This window comes from Ambystoma mexicanum, chromosome 6q, assembly GCF_040938575.1.
Source record: "Ambystoma mexicanum isolate Mex_15411 chromosome 6q, UKY_AmexF1_1, whole genome shotgun sequence".
Classification (NCBI taxonomy): Eukaryota; Metazoa; Chordata; class Amphibia; order Caudata; family Ambystomatidae; genus Ambystoma; species Ambystoma mexicanum.
Genome location: NC_090937.1, coordinates 1,665,373,478 through 1,665,394,745, shown reverse-complemented (window position 1 = coordinate 1,665,394,745; position 21,268 = coordinate 1,665,373,478). Strand labels below are relative to the sequence as shown.

The 21,268-nt window shown below is 51.1% G+C and overlaps 1 protein-coding gene across 1 annotated transcript in view; it reads left to right on the top strand.

Moving 5' to 3' along the window:
- Positions 1 to 21,268, top strand: part of SEMA4F (ssemaphorin 4F) — a 321,938-nt gene that overhangs the window by 266,897 nt on the left and 33,773 nt on the right. The window contains exon 12 of the mRNA XM_069632516.1: positions 15,439 to 15,596. Coding sequence (XP_069488617.1) covers positions 15,439 to 15,596 — 158 coding nt within the window. The remainder of the gene's footprint in view (positions 1 to 15,438; positions 15,597 to 21,268) is intronic.

The following is a 21,268-nucleotide window of genomic DNA, read 5'->3' as shown; positions in this document are numbered from 1 at the left end:
AGGTGCTGGTTTGTCATCCCTCCACTCCGCTGCAACTATCACCCCCCCTGCACCCTCCTCCCAGCCCCGCTCCACCCTTCACTGGATGGCTTTGGGAATCTCACACAGGAGGAATCCCAGGGAGAAGGTGTCCGTCCATTGGAGCAACACATGACTTACTTTTTACCTTTTGGTTGTATTCTTTTTGATGGGTCTGCCCACCATCCCGCCCCACTGACTGAACACAGAACTTCCACAAGTTAGAGCCAGTTACTGAGCTTCATGGTTACAGGGGGAAAATGGCATATGGGAGATAATTGGATGTGGGGCCCTTATATGTACCTCTTCTAACCTGTTTGGCAGCAGCAATGCTGAGAGGAGCCAGTGAGGGTCCTAGTGGCTGAGGATATCATTACCTAATGGAAGTCATTTGCTCTTCACCGTTACTCTGGGTGTGGCGGATTCGGGCACGCCTTGTATAATGACCGGCGACTGCGTGCCTTGCCCTATCCAGGGCATTTGTCTGGTGGTCCTCCAGTAGTACTGATTGCAAAGGTATTTGGTGCAGACCCTGTGATCTTTGTGGGTTATACAGAAGCCCACTGTTGGGAGTGCTTAGCATGTATATAGGTCCAGTTCACACTTCATGTAAACCTGTTCTTGTCACAAATGTTCCATTCTATACAGCAACATAATTGTACATAGTTACTGCTATACTGAGACCCCTCACTCAGAACCTGGAACCTCTGGGTGGACGGGAGTGGAGCAGAGGCTCCAGACTAGTCAGTTGGCTGGATGGGCGCGCTGGGAGGTCGCTGCCAAGAACCTCATTTCCTGTATAAAAAAAGGTATGCACTGTTTTAGCTTTTAAGTGCCTCCACGGTGTGGCCTTCCCTACCTAAAACCCACCCCACACTCTGGGCTCATGACTTGGTTGCCAATCCCAGAGACCCAGCTGAGTCATGCCCTGAACAGTGCTGCTGCCTTCTTCTAGCGATTGGTCCGTGCAGTGTTGCCGTGCCACGGATACATGCCAGATACCCGTCTTGATATTCCACGTTGTGCCCACTCGGAGGAATACCTGCAGATTCTGGCAAGTCTGTTTTAGTTGCGTAAGACGTTAACATGATGGAAAGGAAAGGAAGGGACAGGAGCAGACATATAGGCCTCTGAATGGCCCATGCCACCAGGTATTTTGGTGGGGGGGATACGAAGCGTATATTCAGGAGTTAATAACCCAGGCTATTGAAGAGTGGTGGGTGCCAGAACGCCTGCAATGGCCAGGTAACGCAGAAGGCTTTTGGAAGGAGTTGGCACAATGACAATATCACTCAATCTGCATAGAAAGGTTATTTCAACAGATCCCTGCACCCTTTGAATGGTAGAATGGTAATTGTATTAGTGGGTAGTATGAGCTACTATGATTGCATTTATTTATTTATTTTTTACATTTGTAGAAGCCTGCAAAGCCCTTAGGAATCTATGAGCTGGTTAGTCATGATAAATTCAACAGGCACATACGGTATTAGGTTAGTTGAACAGGCAGTATTTTTTTTGAACGAAGGATAAGAAGGTTCAGCTCGAAGGAAAAGTGCTAGATTGTTCCAAAGGTTGGCTGCCACCACCTGGAAACTGGGTCCGCTGGCTTTTTTGCATCTGAATCTTGGAATGGTGAGGCAGTTGCTGTGGATGGATCTCGGGTTTCGTGCGTAGCATTGTTTGACAGGCAGCGATGGGTGATTGAGAGGTTTATGAATTTGATTCTTTCTCGGACAGGGAGCCAGTGGACAGATCTTCTAGCTTCAAATATGTGGTCATACTTACTCAAGTCCAATGCAGCACGGAGAGCATTGTTTTTGGTAACTTGGAGCCTGTTAAGTTTTTGTTCATTAGAGCCGCATAACAGGACGTTGTAATAGTCCATCTTGGAATCGACGAGGGTGCGGCAACAGTAAGGCTATTGTCGGAGGGGAGGAAAGGTTTGATAGCTTGTATGAGCTTTGTGGTGTAGGCTGCTGTGGAAGTGTTGTGGTCGATTTGTCAGGACCTATTGAGCGAGGTGTCGAGGGTTTTCACAGATACTGAGCCGGGGATCTTGTGGCCAGCAATGTTGAAGCGGAAGGCTGCTGCCAGCTTTGCGAGGCAGGCTGGTGTACCAACTAGAAGGAGCTCAGTTTTCTCATTCAGGCAGAGACTGTGAGGTCATACAGGTTTGGATTGTTCCATAAATGCTGTTCATCTTAATGGAGTCCTGCACATGGACGCTGGAGATGGGGATAAGGATTTGGGTGGCATCTGTATAGTTTGAAGGAGATTCCCAGTGAGTCAATGTGCTCAAATAGCGGTTTTGTATAAACATTGTAGTGGGTGGGGAACCTTCCAGGAGTTAGGAGTAGGCAGAGCAGCAGCATCACCTGCGAAGACTCTGGACGTACGGTTGTCAAGGAAGACTCTGGCCCGTAGTTGATCCTCCGTGGGAGCTGCTGCACCCCACAGTTCCCCTTGTGGTCTTCAGCCCCCGATACTCTAAAGTAACCTCAAAGAGCTGATCACCCCAAAGGAAAAGGGCACGTAGATAAAATGAAAAAGGCACAGGCTCGAGATTTAGCTGTTCTAATTTATTGCTCTCCAGTGTAAGAAAAATATTTTAAGTTCGTCACTTTCCTTGCAGTATCTCCTTCCAAAAGATATCAGACTGCCCCCCTCTGGAATCCCCCATCCCCCAAAGTCCCTCTAGTACATGTGCTTCCTCAGCTAACGCTGTGAGGAAAGTAGATTTCCTGTTTGAAGACTAACAACTGGAAATCTCTTCTGCAAGGTTTAGTAGTCCTCTTTCTTGAGAAAGTCCTAATTCTTCTCCAGCATGGGTCTGGCATGGATTCACATGCTCATGAATATTCCCCGTCGTCAGGCTGGGAATCCTCAGTAAAAAAAAAATCAGTTTGTTTCGTTTCTGAACTGTCTTTCTACTAATAACCAATCACTGGTCTCTGGGTCATACTGTCCCCAGCCAATGACTGCCCTCTACCTAAGCCCCTCCTCTGGCAGCCATCTTCAGATGTATACCGCACGTTCATGTGTTGGGAGTCCTCGTGCTATAGCTCTCGAGCTTTTACTGCGTTTTCGTGCTTTTTTGAAAGAGATTTTCTCATTTCTCGGTTAAATCGAGCCTCAAGCTCCACCGTTCTACTTCCGATCAACGGGGACCCGTTTTGGAATTTTCTACGCCCCTCAAGGGTGAAATTTTCGTCGAGTTACGCTTCTTTGAGGATTCCAGAAGATCCGAGGCCTACCTTGGACATGGCCCAGGACAAGGGAAGCTTGACGCCTGGATCCAAGCTGTTCAGGAACTGCCCTGGATGTGGGTTACAGAATGTTTTCAAGGAGGATGAGCATTTGAGATGTCTCTACTGCCTTCATGAGGACAAGACGCACGTGGAGGACTGTGCGTTCTGCAAGAACCTATCGGAACGGACCATGTGGGATCGTCGTACCCGCCTCGCCAGCTGGCTGGAGAAGGGCCCAGCAGGTGAGAAGAAAAGCTCCGAGCGGTCTTCTAAGTTCTGTAAGGGCGCCCCGGCGACTGGGGCCCAACAGAAGGCTAAGCACCACGAGCGCCGAAGGGTCGGGCTCTTCGGCTGCCAGGCAGGGCGTGCCTTCCCCGGCACCATCAACCACGAGCCAACGCTCTGGTTCGGGGAAGAGGAAATCCGAGAACCCGGGTAAGCTTCTGGAGAGGCACCGGTCGATCTCGAAGGGAGCCGAGGGGGAGCGAGGTGGTAACCCTCCCCCCAAGGTGAAGGCCCAGGACGCACCTAAGGTGGTGAGGGCCCTGATCCAACTGGCGAAGACCTCTATCGAGGGAGTCGCAGCGGCCCTGGGGAAGCCGGCGGAGACTACACCAGTGGAGGCGACCTCGGGGCCCAGAGTTTCCCTGCCACCGGGGAGGGAATCCTCTTTCCAGCCCATCGACAAGACCCCCGTGAAGACCCCAGTGGAAAAAGAGGGGGGGCCCGGTGGCCATTACGGACACGGATTCAGCTTCTGAGGAGGAGCTGGTGGAAGCCGTGAAGGGCCTCAACGAGCGGTTCGAGGAGGTATGATCACGAGAGATCCTGCTGATGCGATCGAATAAAGCGACGAGGGTGACGACGAAGGCCCAGTGGAGGAGCAGCCATCCTGCCCGTCACAGCCATTGCCCGAGCCTCAGGACAGCTTGGCGGCCATTCGGTTGGCAATCCAATCCTTATGCACCGAGATAAGGATGAGATTACCACGAACCCCGGCGGAGGATCCAGAACCAGGATCGTTGGGAAACCCTCCGAACAAGCGGAGGAGAGTCCACCCCACCACGCCCTTCATGCCCACATGGCGTGTGGAGCCCTCCTCCCCCTCGCCGGACCCCCGAGATGACACAGCGAAGGATACAGCGATGGGGACGGATGACGACGGTGGTGATGACGGGACGGACCTTCTATCACCACCCCTTCGGGCTTCTCCTCCCGACGAAATTGGCTCTTTCGATGCCATGATTGCCAGGGCATCTGAGCTCTTCCAGCTCTGCCCGGAGGAACAGAAGAAGGAAGGCTTCCTCTACCAACGGCGGGAGGACAAGAGAAGGATGGTCCTCGCGGTACCGTTACTCGACGATATCTGGGACGAGGAACTTGCCGTCCTGAAGAACCCTTCCACAACGCCCGCCAAGAGGGACCGGTATGAGAAGTAGTACCGGGTCCCCGACGCCGCCCCCTTGTGCCTCAGGGCCCAGCCTACGCCGGATTCGGTCATCTCAGCAGCGGCCAAGAAGAAGGCGGCGGGTGCGGCGGCTTCAACCTCCACTTCCCCACCGGACGGCGAGAGAAAGAAATTGGACGCCATGGGGCGACGGGTCATCTCGTCGGCAGCGACGACAATTAAGGCGGCCAACGCCTTAGCGATTGTGTCCCGTTACGACAGGGAGCTTTTGTACAAGATAGCTCCTCTGCTGGACTTCCTACCAGACGACAAGAGGGCAGAGGCCCTAGAGATTCGGCAGTAGGTGAGGTGGCGTCAGACCACGCCATAATGGTGGCAACGGACATTGCCGACACCGGATTTCACCAGTTAGGCAACAGTGTTTGCCTTCGACGACGAGGATGGCTCAAGACGACGGACTTCCGTCAAGACGTTCAGACCATGGTGTTCGACATGCCGTTCGACGGCAACAACCTGTTTGGAAAGGTGTTAGATGAGTCGCTCCAGGCCATCAAGACTGACACTGAGACGGCCCGAGCCCTGGGAGTCCTACAACGACGACGGCCCTTTCGGAGCACCGGAGGCAGACAAGGAGCCTCAAAGGGATCCAGCGGTGGCTCCTCTACGTACCGCCAGGCGGCCCGCTCCTCGTCCCAGTAGGCCTACAGAGGTTGCGGCAAACAAGGAGGATCTCGCCGCCGCCGTCAAGGAGGCCAAGGCGGCAAGGCCACTTCCAAACGAGACTGAACCGGCCGTAGCGTTGGGCCCCCACTAAAGCACCCCGGTGGGAGGCCGGCTGACGAAGTTCATCAGCGTGTGGGAGTCCATCTCCACCGACCGTTGGGTGCTGGATACCCTGGCCCGAGAATCGTGTCCCTCAACTGCTGTTGGAGGTAAGGGCGATGCTCAAGAAAGGTGCCATCGAGCTCGTCCCCAAGATGCTCCGGAGTATACTCAAGATACTTCCTCGTCAGAAAGAAGACAGGCGGTTGGTGCCCCATCCTGGACCTACGTCGGCTAAACAAGTTCATCAAGGCACAGAAGTTCAGGAAGGTCACTCTCCAGCACGTGAAGGGACAGCTTGAGGAGGTCGACTTCCTTTAGTCGTTGGACCTGGAGGATGCTTACTTCCACATCCCCATTCTAAAAGGACACCGAAAGTTCCTCAGATTTGTAGTCCAGGGACGTCACTACCAATTCAGAGCTCTGCCGTTCGGATTGAAGTCGGCACCCAGGGTGTTTACCAAGTGGCTAGCACCAGTGGCGGCGTGGCTGCGCCTGCAGGGGATCCACGTCTACCCCTACCTGGACGACTGGCCCATCCGTGCAAGGACAAGAGAACTCGCTGTCGAGCACACAGCGAGGACCGTCCGCCTACTCACGGAGATGGGATTCGCCATCAACTACCCCAAATCCCACCTGGTTCCATTGCAGGTGGCACTGTTTCTGGGAGCGAAGCTCGACACAGTGGAGCGATTGGCGTCTCCATCGGAGGAGAGGATGAAGGCCATTTTGGGCAAGGTGCAGCACCTGCTAGCCATGGACATGGCCAGGGTGAGGTCCATCAAGTCCCTCCTCGGGATGATGTCCTCATGCATCTACCTAGTGTGCCTTTGCAGACTATGGATGCGTCCGCTACAAGAGTTCCTCGACGCCCGCTGGATGCAGGCGGCGGGCAGCTTCGAAGACAGGATCCCGCTCAACGAGGTCTTCCGTCGGGCGATTCAGTGGTGGGGCACCCGTACGCACTCACGGCAGGCACAGACTTTCAGACCCCGGCGTATCAGGAGACGGTGATGACAGACGCCTCCCTGGAGGGATGGGGTGCTCACACCAGAGATCTCCACGCAAGAGGCATTTGGCTCCTGGAGGAGACGTTTCTTCACATCAACATCCTGGAGCTCCGGACCGTGTTGTGGGCGCTCAGATCGTTCCTCCCGTCCCTCAAGGGCAAGGTGGTGAGGATTTTCACCGACAACACCACCACGATGTTCTACATCCGGAAGCAGGGAGGCACCAGATCCCAGCCCTGTCCAAGGAGGCCCAGGATCTGTGGCACTGGGCAGTCGCCCAGGGGATGTTTCTGGTTCCCTTCCACCTGGCAGGAATAAAAAACACCATTGTTGACTCACTCAGCAGGGAGCTACCCTCATGCCATGAGTGGGAACTACACCAGGATGAGGTGGATCGGCTCTTCCGACGTTGGGGCAAACCCCCAGATCGACCTGTTCGTGACAGCGACGAACCTCAACTGCCAGAGGTTCGCCAGCAGGTTTCCCCAGCCGAGGAGCATGGGCGATGCTTTCTCGTTCCCCTGGGACTGCCTGTTCCTGTACGCGTTCCCTCCGTTGCCGCCTCGTCTCATCACCCTACTCGAGGTCCCGGTGCAGGATGATCCTCGTCGCACCGGCGTGGCCATGACAGATCTAGTTCCCGGACCTTCTGGACTTGTCAACATCCCCACCAGTCAAGCTGCCGACGGAGGCGGATCTTCTCTCCAGAGAAGGAGGCGCCATTCTTCATCACGACCCGGAGTCGCTGAACTTGCAGGCCTGGCTCCTGCAGCACTAGAGTTTGAAGGGTACGATATCCCGGCAGACTGCAGAGAGGTTCTCGAAAAGGCCAGGGTGTCCTCAACTCTCGAGTGCTATGGACATAAGTGGAAGAGGTTCTCTGTCTGGTGCCGTGCACAGAAGATTAACCCTCTACGGATTACGGCACCTAAAGTGCTACCATACCTACTGTCGCAGGCCAAGGCTGGACTAGCTCACGCTTCCATCAAGATACATCTGGCAGTGATCTCCCGATACACCAGAACTACAGGACGGCCGTCCTTGTGGTCCCATCGACTGGTGAAGCAATTTATGAAGGGATGTTCCGATCGTTCCCGCCGGTGAAGGCTCCAGCCCCGGCGTGGCAGCTCAACGTGGTGCTGACCAGGCTCATGGGACCGCCGTTCGAGCCTTTGCATTCTGCTCCGTTGAAGTTCTTGTCGTGGAAGACGGCATTCCTTGTGGCCATCACCTCTGCACAATGCATGGGAGAGATTCTGTAACGCTCACCTGGTTCCCACGGGGGCGCTGGTCTAGTCTGGATTGCTGTGGCCTCTTCTTGCGTGATGCGCAGGACCCGGAACACCGATTGGACAGGACCTCCAAATCGTGCTTGCCTGGCCCGTAGGAATATCCTTCTTATGGTTTGGAAGAATGAACTCTCCATCCTGCTTCTGGTGCAGGGGCGCACTTTCGTCCAGTTACTTCACTGGTTTTCAGAATGGCGCTGGCAAAATCCACTTGACTTTCCTGAGCGATGCGCCGTAAGTATGAAAGTTCAAAGTTCAAGTGAGGCCCCCTTTATGTTGTCTTTCTAACCTGTGATCTGTCCTTTATTGCAGGTGCAGAATGAAGGCGATGCATCGAGGGGTTAAACTGCCGAGGTGAGTAGTGATGAGGGCGATCCCTCTAAATGTCCTTATCATTCCCCAGAAATGTCTCTTGTCCTTTCCCCATAGGGGCCGGGGTACGGTACCTGCCAACGGGGCGGCGCCGACCCGAAATGTGGAAGAAAAGCCGGTAAGTATTATGGCTGTTAATCAGGCTTTCCTTCTGTGTTCCTTCTGCTCACCTTTTGTTTCTTCCTCTCTCCCCTAGGTGCAGAGATGTGGCGTCCGATGCTGACTGCCGCGATGGAGCCGGGAGATGTCTCGAGGACAGGTGAGTGAAGCGTGGCGCTGCAGCGAGCAACGCAATGCTTTTAAATGGATGCTGGCGAGAAGATTCCGGATGCAGGTAAGAAGTTTGAAATAGTCCTTGGTTTTCACCTTTCTCTTCTCTTCCTTCCTTGCAGGTCTTCCAGGTTCGAGGCGGGCGTGGCTGGAGTCCAGGAGCAGGAGCAGACACGGTGAGCGTTAAGCTGCAGGAAGCAGAACAACGCAAAGCATGAGCTGCTGTCTGGGCGTGGCTTAAATAGCCTCCAAAGAAGTCCCAGGTATGTATCCTTCCCCAACTAGGTATGTATCCTTCCCTGGCCACGCCCGAGTGAAAAAATAGTCCCTTTCTGGTCTCAGGGAGGCCTGAAGCGTGCAGCATGGTCTGCATCAGGTAAGTGCACAAAACACCTCCCTTTTATGAGCCTGGCGCCTATGGCGCCAGGCCTGATGTCCAACATGAGCCTGGCACCAAAGGCGCCAGGACTGAGTCCAAAGAGCCCCTATAAGGGGCCGCTGGGCTTTTACCCGAGGGCATGATGCCTGCTTCCGGGGGTGCTTGGCCTGGCCTGGTGCTCCGGGGTAGGCATCATGACAGATTCAGGCCCTATCCTGCAAGCCTCCATACTTGACTTTCACGATACGAGGGTGGTGCCGAGGACGCACCCCTCTTTCATGCCCAAGGTGCCGTCGGACTTCCATCTTAACGAGCCCTTGGTGTTGCCAGTTTTCTTTCTGTCTCCTTTGTCGCCGGCCGATAGGACTTTGCACTCACTGGATGTAGCTAGAGCGCTTAAGTTCTACGTGGACCGAACAGAGTTTTCAGAAGACATCACAGCTATTTGTGAACTTTGGACCTGTGAACCAAGGGAAAGCTCTCCGAAGGCTTCCATTTCCAGATGGCTCTCCGGCTGCATCATGCACTGTCATCGGTTGGCCAACCGACCGTTGCCCGGCCGTCCGAGAGCCCATTCGACCAGAGTGATTGCTGCCACTACGGCATTCTTGTCTGGTGTGCCCCTGCTGGATATCTGCAGGGCTGCTACGTGGAGGTCGACGCACACCTTCACGAGATTCTACTGCGTCGACCGGGATTCCAGGGATGAGTCCAGAGTTGGCCAAGCAGTACTGCGCAACCTGTTCGCCTGAAGGTGGGCCTGGTGAGGAGGTAAGAGTTGCTTAATGTTGAGTTGTTGTATTTCTTGATGTTGAGCCTTGCCACCTCCCGTGGTTGTGCATGTGTGTGCTGCTATGTATTCTTATATTCATGAGCATGTGAATCCATGCCAGACCCCATGCTGGGGAAGGAACAAGTTACTTACTTGTAACTGTTGTTCTCCAGCATGGGTCTGGCATGGATTCACATGCGAACCCTCCGCCTACCCCTCTGCGGCTCTTCTCTTGGTCCTACTGCCACTTTACGTGCTACCAAATCTGAAGATGGCTACCAGAGGAGGGGCTTAGGTAGAGGGCAGTCATTGGCTAGGGGCAGTATGACCCAGAGACCAGTGATTGGTTATTAGTAGACAGACAGTTCAGAAACGAAACTGAAACTGATTTTTTCTTTACCGAGGATTCCCAGCCTGACGACGGGGAATATTCATGAGCATGTGAATCCATGCCAGACCCATGATGGAGAACAGTTACTGGTAAGTAACTTGTTCCTTGCGTCTTAGAGACTTGCTTCCTTGAAGCTTGCGCTTGCTCTCGACAAACTCTGCCAGGATGACTTCATACAGTCTTCATCAAACTTATAATTGTCTTTTAGCCTAAAAATTCCTTTTGCTGAAGAGTTTTGACTGTACACTAGAACACATACTTTTATTTCGTATTTTGCATCTTAAAGGCAAATTGCTTGTCATCTAATATTTACTTAAGGGCCTTTAGTTGAGATTGCTTCTAACTCCTCTTGAAAACAGTTAGAGGTGCTCTAAAGAACTTGTCAAATTCTGTCACACGCAGATTTTCGATTATTGCTGAGTGCGGGTGCACTGAAAGCTGCTTACCCGACGGTTACCGCTCTTCTCCCTCCTTCCGACACTGGATTCAAGTGCCTGCGGCAAAACCTATTTCTCCTATCCTCGCTAAAGATCTGGGTTAACGTGCCTACTCTTCTCCCTCCGGCCCGCACGATACTTCAACACTTCCAACAAACCTGCCATCCTCGACTGGCACCCGTTATACTCGCGCTCTGCTACCGTCGGACCGGCACGTTGCTGACGTGTCTCCTTGGACATCTGCTCTAAGGTCAGGCAATGTTCTTTTCAAAAACAAAAACGAAACGCAAGTCAAAATCCTTACCTATATCGGTGACCTTTTTAAACAAATATTCAATGCCGTTTTAGCCTATTTACACTTTTTTTTCTTAAATTCTATACCTATATAGCAAGCGACATTTCCCTTTAACTCTCAACAGACATTTGTGGACACTATAGGGTTAACTTGAAAAGCTAGCCTGCGCTATAGTGAATTAACTTTAGTAATGACAATTCCCAAGCTAGGCAAACTATATTACAACGTAGCTCTTCCTGAAAATTCTATTTGACCTCTTTTGACTATTTACTAACTTTTAAAGTAAACGCTTGCACTAGTTCAGTTCTAACAGTTCAAGTAATCCACTTGCTGCGCTCCCACCAGTTTTGCACCTAAAAATCGTCCCGCAACTCCTGACGCCTGTGTGTAACAAAGTATTTTATTTGATTGCTCTTTTCCTTCAGAGCTGATTCAGATGGCTGCTTCTTCACTGGCTTCAGTGATGAAAGGCAAGTTTTCTCTTCAAGATTCCAGACCCTTCATCTTGGTTTGGGCTGCAATCCAATGTCTGAACTAATTGTCAAGGATACAAACTCAACAACTCCACTGTACTTCTACCCAACCACTGACCAAGGTCCAGGACCACCTAACATACACTAATAAGTGATAACCTAGTATCTGTAGGGAAGTAGCTTATGAGGACTGAGGAGATCCAACTGGCGCCTTCAGGAGAGAAGCATGCAACTGAGGTCAGGTGGTGGCATAAGGTCTTGTGGTCAACGTGATCGAAAGCCACAGATAGGTAAAGGAGCAGGAGGAGGGACAGCTTTCCTGAGTCATTGGCATTGCCAAGGTGGTTCTTTAGGTCGAGGGCTGATTCCGTTCCATGTCTAAGGCAGAAACCGGACTGGCGGGGTTTGAGAATGTGGTCTGTTTCCAGGAATTATTGAAATTGGGTGTAGGTGACTGATTTTCACGAGGAAGAGAACGGTGGTGATGGGTTGGTAGTTTGTGTGGATGGTTGGGTCTAGTGAGGGTTTCTGAGCTAGGGGGTGATCCAGAATTCTTAAGGGGCAGGGGGGGGGGACACAGTGCCTGAGGCAAGGGAGGCATTGACGAGGGTGATGAGTGGGAGAAGGGGTTTTACACATTCTTTTACCATGGTGTCTGGGCAAGTGTCCCCTCTGCACCTCTGCAGCAGGATGGTTTGAACCTTTTCATAATGGTGGCCAGCTCGTACTTGGAGATACGTTTGAATCTGAAGAGTTTAGTGTGGACGGGAGAAACAGCCTGGAGGATATGTGGGGGGGGGGGGGGTGACCAAAACAATCGTTGATTTTACATTGTGATTTCTTGGATTTTACTACACCAGAGGTTGTCTTTCGTAAAGATCGTAGGGGGGTGTGTGAGGAGGAGGTGAGGGGGAATGGGCGATTCCAATTCACGGAGGATGGTGAACAATTCTCTAGAGTTCGAGGAGGCCTCAACAATCTTTTTGTTTTGAGGTTGCTTTGCTTGCGTGGATGGCTTGTTTATATTTCAATGACGTGGGTAAGAGGGCTTTGTTGACAGTGGTGGGGTCCTTCTGCCAGGCAGCATCTGCTGCTCTTTTTTTTTTTTGCACGCAATGTATGGAGTTCATAATGAACCAGGTATTCTTATGCCTAGTATTTTTTGTTTTGCGCAGTTTGAGAGGGGAAGGTAATCCACAGCATTAGCTAACAGAGAATTGTAGTACTCCATCAGAGTTGATGTTGTGGTGAAGGGGTATCTGGGTGTTAAACAAGGGGAGAAGACGATCACTAGTTCGTTGCGGATGCTGCCTGCTAGGCTGGGAGTTAGGGGGTTAATGTTTTGGTGCATTTATTTAGAATGGGGACGGTCAAGGTTATCCTTTGGTGATTGGTTCATGGGCGGGGTACTTTAGAGAGAATGGAGATATTGCTGTTGTGGTCCAGGAGGGATCTATGTGATCACTGAGACCACACATAATTTCGACGGTCGAAAATACCGACGTTTTTTAAAAATTAAACCCTCTTTGCACCACATAGATATGTGGGGGGAGACCCCCCCCCCGCGCCCTCCCATATTACTATAATATCCCATACCCCCCACATATATATGTGGTGTAAGGGGGGAGGGTATAAAAAAAACAGCAATTTCGGCCGTTGCAATTCTCAGGTCATTTTTGTACGATTCCGTCTAGGAGCCAATCTAAGGTGCGGCCTTGAGCGTGGGTAGGGTTGAGAATGCATTGGTACAACCTAAGGCCGAAGTAGCTTTAGCCATGACTACAGTGTCTGTCTAAGGGGTCGTTGAAGCCAAGATTAAAGTCTTGAAGGATGATGAGCTGAGTAGTAGGTTTGAGGTTGGCGGAGATGAATTAGATATCATCTTTAAAGGTGGCAGGGGATCCCAGAGCTCGGTAGATGAGGTGGAGGGAGATGCAGGAGTTAGGCGAGCAGTTGAGTTTGGCGGAGATGGATTCACAATGTGAGATCTGGGATGGTCGCAATAGGGGGAAGTGGGATGGAATTCTTGCAAATAAAGGCGACCCCACCTCCCTTGCTAGAGTTCCTGTCTTCTCAGCATATGGCATAGCCCGAGGGTACCACCATAGTGCAGGGCCAGCTGATGGGTTGAGCAAGGTTTCAGTGATGGCCAGTATGTCCATGTTAAAGGTTTTAAGATCATGGATGTCGGGGAAGTGGGCAACTATTGATCTGGCAATGATCAGGATGCATAGGAATGATTTGGGTCCTGGGGGTGCTCAATTCAGTGTTGGATATGGTTGTTTGAGTGGTGCATGGTGATGTGGACAGTTCGGAGGGCTGGGGGCTGAGGTACAGTAACTCAGAAAAGAACTGCATGTTAAAGTACCAGGAGGGAAGGCCTCTGTGGGGGTGACTGAATGTGGTCTGTGAGGTGGAATAGTCGGTCTACACCTGTACGAGGTGCGGTGGTAGCTTTGTGGCATGTAGGGGGGCCTGCTAGTGCGAGCTTTGGTAGGGAGAGGCTAGGTTGGGGTGGTGTGGTTACAGAGCGGTCTTGCCCTATATACAGCGTGGAGGCTGACATGTGGCTGGCAAGGTGAGGTGCTGTAGGGGGTAGATGGAGGCTAGGCTGGACCAATCCATGCAAAGCACAGTGCATGGGAGTGATCCGCGGGTGGAGTGTAGGTCGGGCGGAGGTAGGTAGGAAACCGCAGCCTGGGGAAGTGTGAGTGCGCAGTTGGTCTGCAGTAGGGCCTCGGTGTGAGTTCCCAACACAGTAGTGGTAAGAAAGCGGTGGGTGGGGGTGAGGGGTTTTGGGGGGGGGGGTAGGGACTGGGAGGATAAGTCGGGCAGCGAGGATGATCTAGGGTAGACGCTGGAACGCTTCCCCGGGGTTGCATGTAAGGGTGTTCATTGGGGAGCGGTTGTTACAGATGGTAGAAATGATGTGGTGGTGTGGGTAAGCGGCTTTGGGTTCGCTGGGTATGTCTGCTTGTATGGCTAGGGTAAATTGACCTGCAAATTGTTGATCAACGAGATACAGCAGGGACCACGGTGTGAGTTGGCTGAGCAATGGCAGCAGAAATGGGGTAGGGAGAGGTGTAGGGGGGGTCGCTGGTGGAGCAGATGGTACGAAAATGGTAGACAAAAGGTCTGGGGGAGGCAGAGGTCTTCTTACCTCATGTCTTCTTGGATGCCCAGACGAGTCTTCCCCTCTGGCATAGATTTAAAGCGTGGTGGGAGCGGCTGGTTGGTAGACACCCAGGTCTTCAGTCCACGGTCGACTGCTGCGCTGCGCTGGGCATACCTGGACTGGCTGCATAGCCTTACAACCAGGCCTTGCAATGGGGGCCAGCTAACGTAGGAGTCCTTAGCAGTACTTGATGACCAATCAGGAGCCACAGTGGAGGGGGCCTGACTGTAAGCTGCAGTGTGTGTAGGTGCGGCCTCATGGAGTTCCCCGGCAGCGGCCATGTTAAAGTGACACTGGGGTGCCTGCGTGCTGCTAGAAAATGCAACTCCTGATGGATGCAGCATCAGGGGATCACTGGATCTGGGGGGTGCCCAGACAGGCTGCATAGGCCTTACACACATTAAGAAGGAAATGACTGGTCTGTGACTCAGTGGACCAGTGCATCCACGAAAGGGGTTGGTGCTGGACCTCATAGTCGCAGGTTCAAATCCCGGCAGGTCCACTCTGCCCTTCATCCTTCTGAGGTCGGTAATAATATCTGATATCTGTCAATAGCGCCAAGGTGCCCCTCTGGGGAGGAACGTGTGCTTTACAAATACACTGGTTATGTTAGGTGCATTGTCTGCCACCCACTAGGGAACTTGGAAAACCCCCATAGCTTTCATGAGCAGACGGTTACTTGACGGAGGAAGTTATTGGGTGCAATTCAGGTCAGTATTTTGTTTGTTGCTCTTAATAGAACTGATACAGCCGTATGTTTATTGCTTTTCGCTGGGTTTGATGCAAGTAACCTGCATATTTCCACAGCAGTCTCTTGATTCAATGAATTATCTTTCTGGCCTCCATATAGGGGAGAAAAAGAATGAATAGGCATGGCTTAGTGTGCCTGTGGTGGGAGAATCCAAATAAAGGTTAATATTATTGACAAGGGCATGCTCTTGCATTTTCTTACATTCACCCTATATTCACAAAGCCCCTGGCATCTGGGCAGTCTAGTCACTCCATACCTGTTCACTGGGGAATCTGCTGCGCCATCATTCTTTGCATTGATATGGTGGTTTCCTCTTTATTGTCCACAGAACTGGATCTACATTGGCTCCAGTGGCGAGGTGACCCAGATGAACCTGACGGACTGCGATAGGCACAGCAGCTGCAGGAAGTGTGTTCTGGCTCGTGACCCTGCCTGTGCATGGAGTGAATCTCAAAGCACGTGTATGGAGCACCGGGGGCGGCAGGGGTACGTATGCAGGCGCTGCAGGGAGCACGGAGTACACTGCCACAGGTAGTATTCTGACAGTGGACAATGAGGTTTTGCATGGAGAAGTGTATAATGTCCGATGAGTGCACTTAATCTGTACCAGAGGTATGAATGGCTTAGTGTCAAGGACCACAAGTGAACCTGTATTCGAGCAGGTCCCTCACACAAAGCTGAAGATGGGCCTTCAGCGAGAGTCCTAGAATAGCCTACTGTGGACTGGGGTGGGAGCAGGTGTCGGGCGTTGCTGGGATGTGCAGTGGAAAGAGGGGCTAAACGTACAGCATTAGTAGTCCTGGGACTTGGAGGTAACTGGAATGTAACTTACAGCTGACGAAATGAACAGAAGCTAAGTGGAAAAGCATGGAATTAAAGTCTTTGAACACACAAAAAGAATAAGGTATGACTGTGCCCTGGCCTCTCAGAGCAGCGCTGCTGAGCGTAAGTGGCAGACTTTGAGTGTATTCTGATACCTGGCCTGCTGCCTGCTCCAAAGGCAATACAGACTCCATCTGCTTGAAGAAGAGGGCTTCTATCCAAGCCTACATCTCTGGGGCCACTAACAACACGACTCAAATTTTCAAAATGTGCAAGGAACTCTCCAATCCTACTGCAGTCTCCATTTCTCCTCTGCCTTCCTTGGCCCTCTGCACTGGCCTCTCACTACATTTCTGAATCTCGGGACATCCTGTTCTCGCTCTCCTCTACACCACTCCCTTCTTCCTGACCCTCTCTCAGGCCTCCCTTGACCCCCCACAACCCCTTTTTCCTCCTCCTCTCTTCTTTCTCTCCCATATCTCATGAGGTTTCTAGACTAGTCCGCTCTATGAAAATCTCATCCAAACGGGTGCTCTCCTGCCCCTCAAGAACTATCAAGGACAATGTCTCCCATGCTCCAGCCATGGCTGATTTCTGCATCACCCCTTTGCCACTGGATCCTTCCTGTTACTCCTCAAGCACTCCCTTGTGCACCCTTTCCTTAAAGCCTTCTGCCGACCCTTCCTGGCTGGTTAACTACCACCCTATCTCCATTAACCCCTTCCTGGGCAAACGCTTGGAGAAGCTGGCCATCTCCCAGCGTATCCACCACATTGATTCTGTTGGTTGTCTCTACAACAGCCAGTCTGGCTTCGGTGCTGCCAGAGGCATGGAAACTGCTCTCCTGAACACCCGTGAAGACTTGCTCTCTAAACTCGATATTAACTCTCCTTCATTCTCATCCTTCTTGACCTTTCCTCTGCCTTTGATATGGACAATCATGCCACCTTTATAAATTGGCTCTGAGATATCCTTGGCATCACAGACTTTGCTCTAGGCTGCTTGACCTCCTTTCTTTCTTACCGATCTTCCCAGGTTCAACTGCGCCCCTTTCTCTCCACCATCTCACTCTTCACTCGTGCTGTCCCTCAGGGCTCTATCTCTCGCCTTGGCTTTTCATCATCTACCTTGCCCCACCTTCTCTCCTTACTTCGTGTTATGCGGATGACACACCGCTCTCCTTCAAGCTTCCCTCCTCTGCCTCCTTCTCTTCCTCTCTCATTCCTGACTGTTTGTCTGCTATCCAAGCATGGTGCACGGCTAACAAGCTCTGCCTTAATGCCAGTTAGACTGAGATCCTTCTTATTGGTACTCCAGCACCCTCCTTCTCTCCTACACTGACTGCCCTCCATGGGCCCCCCTCCCCTAACCATCTTGTGAGGCAAAAAAATCTTGGTGTCATATTCGACTCCTCTCCTTCTCTCCTCACATCATAGACCTTGCTAAGAAGGCCCACTTTCAGCTGCCACCTCCTCATAGGCATTTTCCCTTTACTTACCTTACCCCAGAAACTCAATGTCTCCAGAGCTCTGGTCCTCTCAGGCTGGACTACTGCAACAGACTCTTCCTCAATCTGCCTAACTTCCCACCCCCATCCCCTTCAACTGATCCATAATAGGAATGCAAGACTTATCATTGACCTCAAGCCCTGGGACCGCATCTCTCCAGTCCTTGAATCTCTCCACTGGCTTCCGGTTGCTGCAAGGATCAAGTCCAAGACCCTCTGCATCATCCACAGGGCTTTCTGGGGCCTACATCCAACTCTCTCTCCCTAAATATCTCCCTGCTAGAGCCCTTTGGCCTTCTAGCTCCAACTCTCTGCAGATCAGATGCTGTTCCAAGCAGAGAGTGGGGGGTAGATCTTTCTCTCTTCCGCAGGTGCCTCCCTCTGGAATGGCTTCCCTGCCCCTCACAGACTTGAGCCGGGTCTCCTTAAATTTCCGGAAGCTTCTCAAGACCTTCCTTTCCTCTTCCTCCTTCCCTCTTCCCCCTCCCCTGCTAATGCCCTCCTCTGCCGCTTGACAGGTTGCTTGGTTCCTTCAGATTCTTAGAGGGCACCAGGCCCTCCTCGACCAGTCTACCTTGCACTTGGTCTCCTTGTTGCTGCACTTGGACAATCTGAATGTCACATGGCCTAGTAGGGCCGCTTTTATTTTTGTCTTCCCTGCCGCCCTCACCCCCCTGTCTTGTTGCGCCTCATTTTAAATACCCAATAAATAAATCAATAAAAATAAGGAAGACAAACTACCCTGGATGAAATACCCATTTGTCTACTGCAGTGTGTGAATTACTCAGAATCCGGCCAAAATATGAGCTTTTTGACCCAGCTTCCCTAGATAAAAATGAAGAGTTAAGGGGTACCTGTGCGCAAAGTGCTTAGTGACGCCAGGGGTGATGAATGGATAACAACCTGAAACACACAAAGGTCACAGAAGGAGTTCCTCAAGAAGCAGAGGAAGGTCAAAGGGGGGGAAAAGGAGTGAGTAAGGGTGATGGGTGGGTGGGGGAATGCAGGGGAAGCAGGACCAGAACTGAGGAACTGGTGAAAGGAATGGTCCAGGGGCTGCAAATGCGTGAATAAAGAAAATGGCCTCTGTCCTCCAGCGACCAGAGAAGGAAAATCCCAAAAGGAAAGAAGCAGACAGCAGAGCCAAACCAAAGCACTCCATCTCTAAACACTAATACTAAGAAAAATACAGTATATAACAAAACTATTAACCCATTCAGACACATGGATATGAAGATTGTCAGTACCTGGAGTCTGTTTTTCTTGACCTGGCTCAATGTTGACCTACCATGGATCGTCCATTTATTTGCACATAGCAGGAATACGTTTGGATTGACTCCGGGTAGCGTCACTGTTTCACAGAATGCAGTGTTTCTTTCAGCTCTTGTTGGCTAAGCTATGGTACAAACTTAATTTCCCAGAATGCAGCATATTTCATTTTTCGCTTACTGAATCATGCTTTGAGATTTCCCTCTATATCAAAGTCTGCAGTGTTTTCTCTTTTATCACTTGCTTGTTTGGTTTCTCCGTGCAACTCTCACATTGTGTTCTCTCAATCTGCCCTCAGCTACCCCAACAGAGTGGCTGCTATTATGTCCATTGTCATGTCCAGAATTGATTCTGCGAACTCCCTCTACCTGGGTGCACCGGCCTGCCAACTAAAACTCCAAAGAGTCCAAACCTCGGCTGCCGGACTGCTTCTCACACTGAAACGAAGGGACCACATCTCACTGCACCCTACACTGGCTCCCAATTTGACATTGAGCTACCTTCAAAGTCCTGTTTTACTCACCGACAAGTGCACAAAGTAGCCCCAAATACCTACAATAAAGAATTACACCCTGTTAGGCAAAGTTTGTATGCAGTACCCTTTGGCACTACTACACACAACTCTGACTACAGGTCTAGGAAACCCAACCTTTGGTATAAGATTGTACTACACAGTTTTGGTAGCGTGTTGAGCAGCCAGGCTTATCTCAAGAGGGGTCAATGTGAGCTGGAGTAGAGTTACACCGAGATTCATAGTTACAAGTATTCAAATAAATTCTTACTCTCAAGTTTCTTGCATAAATAATTATTAATTTGTCAGTTAGAATACGCCTTTTTCAGAAGGGAGCAATATAATACACAAATACACTTCAATACTGTACAGTCTTAGTTTCTAAATCAGTAAAGACCCTTTTGGGATGGCCCACAGACACCACCTACACCCACAGCTAACTGCAATTGCTAGGGTGCTGGGGACATTAATATCTTACTGTTGGCATTTAGAATACTCTTAGAAGTTGGTAAAAGGCAAAGGTTATTAGAACAAGAGACCACAAATATTCTTAAGCAGGCAAATACTTTTGGATCCCTCAAGAAGAGTCACAGTTCAATAGGCTAAGCCAAAGTCAATGGGCAAAAGTCTTGCATAGGATGAAGCACTTCTGGTAAGTAAAGGGAAAAGTCTTTGCACAAGTTCTAAGTAGTCTTTGATGAAAAGAAGAATCAAATGTAGGACCACAAGCCGATTTCGGCAACGAGTTCCCCGTCTGCCCCAGTCTCACTGTGTTTTTTCCCTGAGGAGCTGCATGACGTGTTTGTTGCTGGAGTCCTACGTTTGTGTTTGCTATTTAAATTGATTGTGGGTGCGGAGCACGGCGCAGAGTTCGGCAACAAGTTCCCCGTCTGCCCCAGTCTCACTGTGTTTTTTCCCTGAGGAGCTGCATGACGTGTTTGTTGCTGGAGTCCTACGTTTGTGTTTGCTAATTAAATTGATTGTGGGCGCGGAGTTCGGCAACGAGTTCCCAGTCTGCCCCAGTCCGACCCATGACGGACCATATGAACAAGAAATCTGGGCCCCAGACTCGCCACAAAACCCAACAGCAGCGCCGCATGTTGAATCCATGGACTGCCCTGAACAAGGATGCAATGCTGGACGGCAAGGTAAGTAAACAAATTGTTACCTTGCCGACAGTCGTTTCTCCAAGCGAGCTGCTAATCAGTGCGGAAACGATCAACGCGCCTGATGCGGCCGATGCAACGATTGTGGGGTCGGACTATAACTCCCTCGTTGGTTCGAGCGCAGCTACAACCACTGCTGTCTTGCCTCCCCTTACAAAACATAACGGCCCTACAGATGATGCTGTCCTAGCGGATGCCGTACCTAACATTAATGTCTCATTACATGCTACAAACGGCAGTGATGAATCTACTGTTCCCGAGTTGGTGCAGCCCGATCTGCATTATGAGACCGCACCTCCACAAATCACTCTGTTATCACTAAATAACTTGGAACCAATATCAGTCGATCTGTGAGTCACGTGAGAAAATCTCTAGTCCTGTATCTCTGGAGACGTTCTTTTCACCATTTGAGATTACGGATGCCGACCTGATGGCGGCCTCACGTTGGATCTGTCTCCAATGACCATGAACAAGCACTACCGACCACCCAGGAAAGCCAGAAACGCCTAGACAGCGCCCATCAAACTGGGTATGCGCACTCTGAGCCGGAACAACAGTTGGGGACCAAAACGCCTGTCACATTGCGGCCAAGGCAAATGCAACCCACCAAGGCAGCCAGGCTGTCCATAACAGCGATTTAGAGGCGGTGGAGGCACAGCTTGTCGAGCGAGAAGTCCTCAAGACCTCTTCCATGACTCGTCAGATTTTATAACAAAAAATCTGCATCGGATTCAATTTCATGCCACCCATACAGGGATGGCCCCTTCCGGAGGCCAGGTGATACGTTATCATCCGACACTCAACAGAAAGCATCTCAACAAAGCTGCAAGCCAAATTCCAAATCCATCAATATTGCTTTCTAATGGAACACATGAAATAACTA